Genomic DNA, 12,676 nt, shown 5'->3' with positions numbered 1-12,676 from the left:
AAATGCAGTAATTTCATGAAATTTAAGGCTAAAACATAAGACATCAATAAGCCTTTTCTGCAATGAATGAGGACTTAGCTCTCAGATATATGAAGGGTGCAAATAGAACACAGTATGTGTGAAAGTCAGAGTAAGAAACCTATTTTTGCCCTTTGGGCCTTTTCCCCCTTCTCTTTATTTTTAAAACATCTATTCACAGGAGATACCTACAGAGACTTTTCATAAAAATTTCCTCCAAAATGAAAATTTACTCTAAATGATGTTCTAGACCATCTTGGAAAACATGAAGAAACAACTTTGACAGACTGAAAAAAATCATCTCACTGTAACATTTCTGCCAAAACTGTGCTAAAGGAAGATGGTTGAGCCTTAATTCCTGCTTTAATTGAATGTTTTGGAGGTGGCAGGAAAGTAAATGCATGAATAATGTACACATGGATGAGCTTTACATTCCATAAATAATGAAGAAAAAGCAGACTTCAGCAGATGCTCAGTGGACATGGAGGAGTGTGCAGAGGTAAGTTTAGCCTACAGTGATATGTGATTTTTACACCAACATGAGCTGCCAAATTTCAAACCATGCATGCAGCAGGCAGAAGTAACAAAGTTGGTGTGGATGGGCCTTGGAAATGTGTTGCATACACAGTCGGGGGAGGAGATCTTATCTCGGGCCTTCATTGATTATTAATCAAAACATAAAAGAGCTAAAAGAGCTTCTTGTCCACGGTTTTACAGACTTGATTTAAAAAAATAAAACAGCTTCTCTCCAGAGACCAAACTTTACACAGCTTTCATCAGCCAAAAACGCTTACTGTTGGAAACAATGTGCCTGGGTAAATGGGCTTTTACTTGACTGGGGCTGTAATAAATGACGACGTCTTCTGGGCTTTCTGTGATTTATGGTGCCCACAGCACTGACTCGTCCATGATCTGTTTGATCCTAACACTGTCCCTATGAGGAAGGCAGAGGCAGGAAGTAACATCATCCTTCATGCACAGAAGGAACATCTGGAGGCCAGAGAGGTGATGTGATTTGTCCAAAGGACCCAGGTGAGTTAGGCATACAGCACCCAGGTTTCTGACTCCGAAACCCATTTCTCAATGGCCTTCCTGCATCCTGTGGACACAGCTATGATGCATGAGTGCCCACAGAGGTGATGAAAGGAAACTCTGAATCCAACTTAGTAAACTTCACTCACAGCCTCTGGGGTATGCGGACCAGTCCTTGTCAGTGAATTCAGGCCTCTCAGATGACCACATAAATTAAAAAAAAAAAAAAAAAAAAAGAACTAAAAATACATAAAACTGGCAAGGATAACAGCACTCAACAGATTACACTAACCAGGTAGCACAAGGTGCTACGAAGTGGCAGTCAAGTGCCCTCTGGCAGCTCCAGCTGTGAGACACTGAGCAGGTCACTAAGCCTTGGTGAGCCTCAGTGTCCTGAAATATGAAAGCACATCTTTTACTAGATGACCTCTAATATTTAATAATGCTATGGTATGTCCATGCCTAGGCACTTCCCGAGTAACAAACACTGCTTTGAAAAAAACCAAACATACATCACGTATGTTTTCTTTCCATCTTCCACCTAAAACTCTGCCCTCTCTAGCAAAAACCAAGTGGACCTGAATCACTGACACTACTGGCCAGGCCATCTGAGCCAAGGGCATCTCCTGGTCTCCAGCCTCATATATAAGTGTAAGTGGACCAAAATATAATTTCAGGACCCAAGAGGCACATTAACAAATATAAGGAACTTTATTTGAATATCATACATGTATTTTCTAACAGAGAAAGTTTACTATTAAGCTGGTAATTCCTTTGCAAATTATTTTAGGAGGTCAGAATTGTCTAGTCAAGTGGAGCATTTTATTTACACACAGGACTACATTTCCTTCACAATAATGACATAAAGTTCAGAGAAAATACATGTAGCATATTCTACGTCTTTTAGAGTATAAATATGGCTTACATTTTATTTCATTAAGCATTTATAGTTTCACATAAAGGCCTCTGTTCAGACTGCTTTTTACCACCACAAAGTTTAAAAGCCATTCATACCTTAGAAGAGTCTGAACTTTTCATATATGGCTCAGCGCAATGTGTGATGCTCCCCTGAAGGACTTTTTCAATTCTGGCCACAAGAAATATATCTGGATGAGGACAAGTGACTGAAAATATTCCCTAGGGGACAAAGAATTTTCTTCAGTCAGCAGAATTCACAGCTGTGTTAAACAACTCCCATGAACATTAAACAGCAAAGAACAGTGAAACAGGACAACTAGTAAAAAGCACCCAGTGCCAAACTAGTTAGCTGACAAATAGTTCATCATCTGCTCAAAAAGTCTATTTGGTGAGGGAGGTAACTAGAACGTTTAGAAAGAAGAAACGAAATTAAAAGCCACTTATTTCTCAGCTTGCTTTTACTGTCTAATAATAAATACTATTAATTAAGAGTCTAACGACCCCACTTCTGCGTTACAAGGTCTAATTTGAGCATTTTTGGTGCATTTACATAGCATGCAAGGTGAGTCTGAGTAGTAGGAATGCTGGGCTCATATTCCCCACCTGCTTCGGATACTGCATGGCGGCTTCATGAAGGATGCCCTTGAGGACAGATGGGCTCTGCCCGCTGCCATTCATCAGCGCCGGGGACGTGGTGGCCAGCATTTGCCTCACTGAGAAATGGTTCAGGTCTACGTGGAAATCGGCAGAAATCTTTCGGTTGTATTTTATGTCAAACAGGGATAGAGTAACAAAGAAAGGTTCAACCTGAACAAAACAAAACAATCCAACGATCACTATGACTCAAACAGGGACAAAAGAATGTTGCTATCAAAAGAGAAATGACAAGACGTATTTAGGACTGTTGCCATAAATTACTACTAAAGATAAACAGTCTCATCCTTTAGAATACAGATAATTAGGTTATAAAACATTTTAGGAAACAAACAAAACAATTATTTTAGCTTTATGTGTTTTGCTACATAATGTCTGCTCCATAGAAAACACAGTTGCATTCTCCGAAGCATCTAAGATGAACTCTGTCTCCTAGAAAGCTGAGCACACACCTACCACCCTCATCTTTCAAAACGAACATCCTGTCCTTGCAGGCTAAATAACCTCCATATCCTGATCCAAACACTGCACCTCTTTGATACCAGGGACTAGGATTTCTTATCCAAGCTGTACTGTAAAGGCACATTTGAAACTTCTGCCTCTATTTTTTTATCTTTATTTTTAAAAAGAAAAATTACATTTGTAGTGGGTCCTTCTTCATTTTCGGCAACGCAGCATTGCAAATTGAAAGATAAATCATTGCACTTGACAAGGATCCTTTTTCCAAACTTTTCTTCAAATGGCTTAACTTCTGGCTCAGCTGATGAGAAATCAAGCTTCTTTAAAAGAAAATGTAAACATATAAATAAGTTATGCTCTTATTTTTAAAAATCATCATAAATGCATCCAAAGAAAACAGAATAAAATATGGAAAAGCTATATACACTTATTTACTCACAATAGTATTGCTATTATATAATCAGTTTCTATGGTTTAGAGTAGTTACACACATAGTTGATAATAACGGTCAAAGACATGGGCGGGGTGTCGTGGTTCACGCCTGTAATCCCAGCATTTTGGGAGGCCGAGGCTGGTGGATCACAAGGTCAGGAGATCAAGACCATCCTGTCTTAACACAGTGAGACCCCGTCTCTACTAAAAATACAAAAAAATTAGCCAGGTGTGGTAGCGGGCACCTGTGGTCCCAACTACTTGGGAGGCCGAGGCAGGAGAATGGCGTGAACCTGGGAGGCGGAGCTTGCAGTGAGCCAAGATTGCGCCACTGCACTCCAGCTGGGGCGACAGAGCAAGACTCCGTCTCAAAAAAAAAAAAAAAAAGACATGATGGTATGCCTACTCAATGGGTGAACTGAAAAAATACAGAGCTTGAAAATTATGATTATGAACAACACAACCAATGTCCATCCAGTATCCAACCAAGTGTCCATCAACAGATGTATAAGGATACATAAAATGTAGTATATACATACAATGGAATATTCGCCACAGAAAGGAAGGAAATTCTGACACATGCTGCAACATGGATTGACCTTGAAAACATTAAGTTTAAGAAGCCAGAAACAAAGGACAAATACTATATGATTCCATATTTATGAGGTTCCTAAAATAGGCAAGTTCACAGAGTAGAACAGAGGTTACCAGGGGATGGGGGAAGAAGGAAAGGAAGGTGATTATTTGGTACAAAGTTTCTGTGTGGGAAAATGAAGAAGTTCTGGAAAAGGATGGTGTTAATGGTTGTACAATAATGAGAATGTATTTAATGCCACTGAACTGTACACTTAAAAATGGTTAAAATGGTAAATTTTATATTATGTATATTTTTACCATGATAAACAAAAACTTCTTAAAAGCAGATAAAAATTATAGACATATAAACACACATACATATGATTATGAGGTCTGTGAGGAAACAGAGAAGTACTTATCATTGAAGTTAAATGGAAAAGCTTTGTATTTGAGCCTGAGCCTGGGCTACTTGGGAATTAGCATTGACTCCCAGGCACCTGCAGTGATACCTGTTATTTTCTGATGGCTATTTTAACAGATAAATTAGATGTGCTTTGTGAACTTGAGAATGTCTTTCAATAAATCTCTCCCAATTTTCAAACATCTATTAAATATCAAATATTCACAATAGTAATGCTATGGTGATGAGATTATACATTTTTATTTTTCCTCTTTTCCCCGAATTTTCTATAGTTATTTTGCTTGTTGTTCCAAAATAAACAAAGCAAACAAATAAACAAATAAGCCCATCGATGATTTTCTCTCCCACACTTGGTTTTAAATATTAAACATTTAGATAGTTCTTACCTGGGCATCTGGGTCCAGATAAAAAAGTTTGACTCTGCTTTCACTTTTCAGTTTGATTTCTGCTTCTCTGGCACTCTGATAACAAGATAAATAAAAATTACATTTAACAAAATCCTTTCCTTGCAAAGATGCCCAAATACAGTTAAAAGCTGCCTAGTCCTGAAGGCTGAGGCTGCTGGAGAGCTCTGCCTCGTGCTGGAGAGCCGCTGTGTATGCCAGGGGGTGTGCAGCACACAAAGTAAGCACCAGGAGGAAAAAGAAGTGACGATGAGATTCCTGCCCTTCTGAAGCTCACAATCAGTGGTAGAGTCAAAGTCAACACAAAGAAAGCAAAAGAGAATAATTAAGCATCTGTGTGTCAGGAAAGTCTTCATAAAGTAATGGAATATGGGATAGACTTGGAATGAAGGGGCAGAATCGAGCTTAACACTCCTGGCTGAATGAAATGGATGCACAGACACTGAAGATGGAAATGAGCACAGATGCTAGGAAAGATTTAACAGAGTCCAGTCTATGACTGGTTGCAAGAAGGGGAAGAGGAAGGAAAATATTTTGAATGATGAGATAGAGAAAATGATGGCTGATCTTGAAGGACAAGATGCTGATTAATTCAATAAATATTCATTAAGCACCTCTTATGAGCCAGGCCCTAGAGACATGTGAAATGTGAATGAAGGAAGTCCCTAGCCCCAAGGAACACCAGGTAGGGAGACAGCATATCAACAGGTAATAAGAGGACAAAAGAAAGTTTAAGGTAACAGTGGAAATCAACTTGGACTAGGGGGTGGCAGTCAGAAACCACCTCCCAAGGGAAGGCCCATCTGGAAGGACAAGAACACTTGGCCAGGAAAGGAGAAAAGCACATTCTAGGAGAAGGCACAGCAGGTGCAAAGGGACAAGTCACACCTGAGCAATCACCAAGTCACTCATCATAACCGAAAGGCAGGGCATGATTTAAAAAAAAAAAAAAAAAAGTTAAGAGAAATGAGTCTGGGATTTGCCTGCTAAGGATTGGGGACTTCCCCCTTGTTTAGCATATCATCAAGAAATAACCATAAAAATGGGCAACCAGCAGCCCTCAGGGCTGCTTTGCCAATGGCATAGCCATTCTTTATTCCTTTACTTTCTTAATAAACTTGCTTTCACTTAAAAAAAAAGACTGGGGATTTCATTCAGAATCTAAAATATCCTGCAACATTTTAGGTAGGAGAATAAAACGAGCTCCACATTTCAGAAGCATCAATTGGGTAGAGCTGAGGCAACGGGTTAAAAAGGGTAAGACCCAGAGGCCCACAATGTCTTTCTTGGGTTATCACACCAGTCTCCCCATCTCACAGCAGGGCCGATTAACAAATCCCACATTTCTAGCTTGGGCAGCCTGATGAATGGTGAATCCATAAACAAGACAGAAAACTCAGGAAAAACAAATCTGCCAAAAAGATGGTAATATCCTTATCATCTTTGTGTAGAGATGCCTGGGTAGAGATGCCTGTGGAATTTCCAACTGGAAACATCCAATAGACAGCTAGAGGGATGAAACTTGAGCACAAGGCCGAGAGGAAGGCTGGAGTTCCAGACTTGGGAGTGGACAAGATGTCCTGAGGAAGAGGGTGGAAGTGGCTCTGAAGACAAAAGCCTGGGGGCCCAACATTGAAGAGGTGGACAGAAGAGAAGCCACAGAAGAAAACAGACAGACGGAGGCAGAGACGGGGGCTGGAGATGTGGCATTTGGGAACAGAAAGAGAGAGAGGCTTTTCAGACATTCACAAGATAGAAGTCATCTCCATCTTTATGATTCTTCATGCCTGGTGCCTCTAAGTCTATACTCTGTTCTTGTCTGTCAGAGCTCTTCATGACTCTCAGTCTCCACAGCTAAGTCTATGGAGTTGGAATAGAACACACTCTCTCATCTGCTACTTTCCCCAGAGACATGTGTCACATCTCAGCACTCCGTGGGGGCACTCACAGCCACAGCAGAAAAGGTGTCTTGTCTCTTCTGTTGGTGGCAGAGCAAAGTCTATTATTACATTTCCAATCATGGATAATGAGAAAAGAAGCATCTGAATCTTCTTAGCCATGCGATTGTTGTATACAAAGGTCTTTAGTAATGATCCAAACTATCATGATCAGCTGTCTATGTTTAAATAAAATGGGCACCAGAATACTAGGAAACTGGGTTCTGGTTCTAGTTCAGTTAAGCAGCTGTGCAAGCTACGCAGCCTCTCTGGGTTCCATTTTAATTTCTGTGTAAACACGTTAAACAAGATGATGGCTCAAGTCTCTTGCCACACCAAGTTTATCTTGATGCTATCAGTGGGAGCCTGAAGGCTATGGAGGTGAAGGGGCATTACTGCAATCTTCTGTTTATGCTTCCAGGGCAAAACACTTGCCTGTGGTGGAGGCAGGTGCTCTCCATATGGGAGATGGGACCACTTCATTTTAGTCTATCCTGCCTGTCACCTTTCCTAATTTTTTACACCAAAAGAGCAAGAACATGTGCAAGTGGAATCTCCTTAACTGAACCCAAAGAATTTGCTTTACATTGTATACTGCCTGTGGTGTTTCCTAACAAAACCGTCAGTACTAGGTGCTGCAAGCCACCACCAACAGTTATCTATTCTACTTCTGAATCGTCCGCTTGAGCCCTTCAACAAAGGCAAATACTGTGTTATGTTCTCAAACGCGAGAGCAGAGGAGTGGGTTCTTAATGTAGATGCAATTCCTGATGCCTTTCTGAAAGATGCTTGTTGTCTCGAGTTGACTGTGCTAGAAGATAAGAAATAAATAAAGCAAGAAAAACTGCTAATGAGCTCCGTATAATTAAAGAACAAATAAGAATGCAGACATAATAAAAGAAAAACAATTAACTACTAGCCAAAATAGACACAAAGCATTCTGATTTTGTCACTAACACCCAACAGATATATTCTTTACCACAGACATCATTTATTGGAAAAGAAGGGACAGCTTTAGATGTAAAAATAACTTAAAGGTTTGTAATCTACCTAATATATATCAATTGCTCTGCTATGAGATACATAAAAAGCAAATTTGGCTTCTTAAAGTTCCTCCTATCCCTCCTAAGGTCTAGGATGATGCATTAAACAGGGAGGATGCCCAACAGTGGCTGAAAGAATTACCAAATACAATCTAAGAGGTAGAAAAATGTGGTTCAGGGAGAGCAGGACTTTGCCCCAGAGTCAGGAAACAGTATCTGGAAGAATAGTAATGATAAGAGCTACTACTGATAACAGCCAATGACTACCTGCCAGATATGCCCTATGTGCCCATTTTAATTTTATACAACCTTAGGAGGCAGGTACTATTATTACTCCTGCTCATTAAAAGAGAAGACACTAAGGCATGAGTGTTAGGTACTTCGCCCAAAGACCTACATCATGAAATAGAGGCCTGGCTTCTAACTCAGTTTGCCTGGCTTCAGAGTCTATTACACTACACAAGAAAGAAGAAAAAAAGGTAAAGAATGTGAACAGGCGAGTCAGGAAGAAAAAACACAAGTGGCAAATAAATGTATGAAAACATGAAAAATATCACTAATAACCAGCAAAATGTAAATGAAAGCACAGTAAAATACCATTTTATACTCATCTGGTGAAGATGCAGAGAAACAGAAATGTGAATTGTTACAGCTTTTTGGGACAGTAACTTGGCAATGTTTAAAGCATTAAAAACACAATAAACTTTGACTTAAACTGAAAAAAACCTAAACGTTCATTAATAGGGAGATGGCTGAATGAAGTATACAGTAGCAACAGTGGAAATATCATGCAGCTTGCTGATATGCATGTAAGAGGGAACCAGATCTTCTACTGGTCCAGAGGGACATCTATGAAATATTTTTAAGTGATTCAGTAAATTTCAGAATAATGTATATATTGTGAACACATTTTTATAAAAAAACTTAAAAACCTTACATATGTTTCTCTATATTTCTATGAGCAATCAGTTTGGTGAAAGGGGAATTGCAACTGGTTATTAACGTCAGTGTTCTCAGGAATGTGGGAATGGAGGATGAAGGGAAAAGGCGAACTTTTCTTTAAACAACTTTGGGTATTTTTACTTACTGTGACAAGCATACTTATTTTTAATTAAAATTTTAGTAAAGATAATAAAATAAATACTTGTAATATGTACTCTCACAATCTAAGAGTGGACAAAATACAGCTATAACAAATATCATCCCAAAGACTGCAGTTGAGCACTTCTCAGAGTGATGGAAACGAGCTCTGCTTTTAAAATAAACTATGGTCAGTCTATATTGTGATGGTAGGAAGAGCCAACTGGCTTTTCCCCAGACACCCTGTTGCCACTTTCCTGCCCAAAGCCCACTGACTACTCTGGGTTTCGTGGAGAAGAGAATGAGAGGAAAATGGAAACAGAGAAAGCACAATGGCAGAGCTGTTCTCTGTAGAAACTGGTGTCTGCTGAGAAGATAAGGAAGAGAATGATTCATCTAAACCAAGGGCGATACCCCCACCCCACCCCACCCCATCCTGTAAACCCTACATTCAAGCACTAATGACACACCCTGACAAGGTTTTCTTCTTTGTCTTAAGAAGTAGTTATGGACCAAACATTCAAGAGTTTCCAGAAAGTCTGCTGTAGGCTTTAGGCATATTGTGTGTCTTAAATTTATTTGCGAGTAGATAAAACAATTTAGAGACAAAGACTACAGTCAACAGCATCTTATTCTGAGGATGAATTACCAGAAACATTGTATTGACTGTTGGGTCATTTAAGCAGAATGGGTTGGAACAGGAGGACTTTGCAAAACGTTTTGAGGCCAAAATACATACTCTTTTTTTTTTTTTTTTTTTTTTTTTGAGACGGAGTCTCGCTCTGTCGCCCAGGCTGGAGTGCAGTGGCCGGATCTCAGCTCACTGCAAGCTCCGCCTCTCGGGTTCACGCCATTCTCCGGCCTCAGCCTCCCAAGTAGCTGGGACTACAGGCGCCCACCACCTCGCCCGGCAATTTTTTTTTTGTATTTCTTAATAGAGACGGGGTTTCACCGTGTTAGCCAGATGGTCTCGATCTCCTGACCTCGTGATCCGCCCGTCTCGGCCTCCCAAAGTGCTGGGATTACAGGCTTGAGCCACCGCGCCCGGCCCATACTCTTTAATTTAAAGAGTTATCATGATCTATTTCCACTACTTCCAAGACACCTAACTTCTCAGGACAATCAGCTCATCCTCTTCACAAAGGAGGCCTAGAAATGCAAAGCCAGCTGACCCCACAGACACAAGCCTAGCCAGCTCGTTTGTATCATAGTGCAATGATATTGTTTTCTGGATTGGAATCTAGGGAAGAAAGCACTTATTACAGACTTGGTTTAAAAATTCAGAAAAAGTGTCTGTGAAAGCGCTGGGTTCTGACAAGTTCTGCTGAGCATGGCCCTTGATCCTCACTCCATCTCTATGAGACTAGAAAGTCTGAGACATCATACTTTCCCCTGCACGCAACTGTGGAAGATTTACCTGGAACAATAAGTTCATTTGCTTAAAACAAAGTTGAAAGGTAAAAGGGTGTGAGTAATTCTGGATTCAGATGAAATTCTACTTCTCTTTCAGAAACAAATGGGGAAACCAAAGTAAAAGTTGATGCTATTCTTTGAGTACAAAAATAAAAGCTCACAAACAGAAAAGCTGTGGAAGAAAACATAAGGTGGGTTTTCTTCACACTATCTTAAGGAGGTGACATATATGTTCTGATGTCACCTAAGATATAAATGTAACCCAAGAAATAAATTATTAAATAACTAGTAACAAAGTTTATAACCTGATTATGTTACTCCTTGACTTTCTAGGGAAGAAATCAATTAACTAACTTGAATTATGGTTTGTGTATCTAACTAAAATATTTAGAAGACTGAGGCTATACACTGTTATATTTATAATAAAAAATTGTTTGGCTCCATAGTAGACAATAGGAGGAAAAGAACCAGTTTTAGGGTAAATACAGTGTGTTCTCTAATAAGAAAACAATAAAGATGTTCAGTACTAAATGTACAAACATAAGTTCCAAGATTATACAAAATATTCTGAAAACCTAGGTTTACATCACTCATACTGTAAGTAATGAGCCCTTCCATAATATTCCAGAATGAGACAACAGTTATTTTTGCACTGAAACAACTTCCTGTCGGTCATATCCTGTTTGGCTATGTCTTAGTCACAGTGGAAAACAAAAGCCGGGGCAACAGGATGAAGGAGGTTAGAGGAGCTGATTAGACAAGGAACCTGCCATTAAATTACACCTTCAGCCACCTTCTGCCTACCCCCATTGTTCTAGGCCTTTCTCTGCAATCTGACTGAATTGTGGCCCAGCCACCCAGCCTGACCCTTTCTTGTACCTTCCTTCCCTGATACTGACCTCTTTACCTCTTCATCCCCTGAGTAAACACCTTACACAGTTCTCTCTCTCCACCCCTCCCCCTGTACACTTCAGCCTCTGATTCTGTAACCATGGAATCCATTCCTCCTAAAAATGGGATGACCAACAGTTACCAGATCAACTTCTTTGCCTTCTCAACCAGTGCAAATAATCCAGACACCCTGAAGGGGGATGATAAACAGCCAAAACTGCATTCTTGCTCAGGGCTGGGGACAGGAAACACAGGTCTCCCCTTAGTGCCTGGGCTGCTCACACTGACACCACTGAGCTGGGTTTTAAAAGGCAAAGCCCACAGATATCCACGTGCTAAGTGAATAACTCATCTCCATTTTCTTCATTCTTTTCCTCTTCAAAAAATTACTTTCCACCTTTTCTACCTTTTTCTGCCTTCCTATATAAAATTATTTTTAAAACACCTCAAAGCGAGGGGGAAAGAAAAAAACAGTAAAGTCCCTAACAAGGATGCATTTTTTTAGGTTTTGACCATGATTCCTAGTGAGAAATGTTTTAAATCCCCAACACAAAGATAAATGTTTGAGGTGATGGCTATCCCAATTATCCTGGTTTGACCATCACACATCGTATACAGATATCAAAATATCACACGAACCCCCAAAATAGGTACGTTATATACCAATGAAAGGAAATAAATATACATAATAGCACACTAAGAAAAACAAATATCTTTTATATCACTATGCAAGACACACACACTATATATATATAAATAGTACACAGCCCTTAATATGATACTATTTTATATAAAAAATGTTATTATTAAGGGCAGATATTATTTTATATAAAAAATAATGTTATTATTAAGGGCAGTGTACTTTCATATTCTCCATTCAATTCTATCACATTAAAAAAAAAAACAACTTTTTTTTTTTTTTTGGAGACACAGTCTTGCTCTGTCACCCAGACTAGAGTGCAGTGGCATGATCTCAGCTCACTGCAACCCCTGCCTCTTGCGTTCAAGTGACTCTCCTACCTTAGCCTCCCAAGTAGCTGGTATTACAGGCACCACGCCTGGCTAATTTTTGTATTTTTAGTAGAGACAGGGTTTCCCCATGTTGGCCAGGCTGGTCTTGAACTCCTAACCTCAAATGATCCACTCACCTCAGCCTCCCAAAATGCTGGGATTACAGGCATGAGCCACTATGCCCGACCTAAAAAAACTTTTTAAAGTGAGTCACATAATGTTTAGCTAAATAAGCCTGACACAAAGTGTACATGTATGAGTCCATTCACAGAAAGGTCTAGAAAAGTCAAAACTAATCTACAGTGATGGAGGTCAAAATAATGAGGGTCTCAGGTCCAAGCTAGCCTGAGGGCTGCTTACATCAGTGTACAAATGTGAACTCCAGTG

At 39.7% G+C, this 12,676-nt stretch overlaps 1 protein-coding gene across 30 annotated transcripts in view; it reads right to left on the bottom strand.

Annotated features, from left to right (window-relative positions):
- LOC105477721 (dedicator of cytokinesis 9) overlaps nt 1–12,676 on the bottom strand; it is a 298,629-nt gene that overhangs the window by 108,874 nt on the left and 177,079 nt on the right. For all 30 annotated transcript variants that reach the window (XM_071081085.1, XM_071081090.1, XM_011734482.3 and 27 more), the window contains exons 10-13: nt 4,897–4,971; nt 3,261–3,401; nt 2,572–2,775; nt 2,065–2,187 (exon numbers count right to left, since the gene is read on the bottom strand). In XM_071081085.1, coding sequence (XP_070937186.1) covers nt 2,065–2,187; nt 2,572–2,775; nt 3,261–3,401; nt 4,897–4,971 — 543 coding nt within the window. The remainder of the gene's footprint in view (nt 1–2,064; nt 2,188–2,571; nt 2,776–3,260; nt 3,402–4,896; nt 4,972–12,676) is intronic.

The sequence above is a fragment of the Macaca nemestrina genome, chromosome 16 (genome assembly GCF_043159975.1).
Source record: "Macaca nemestrina isolate mMacNem1 chromosome 16, mMacNem.hap1, whole genome shotgun sequence".
NCBI classification, from domain to species: domain Eukaryota; kingdom Metazoa; phylum Chordata; class Mammalia; order Primates; family Cercopithecidae; genus Macaca; species Macaca nemestrina.
This window is presented reverse-complemented; position numbering and strand designations above follow the sequence as displayed.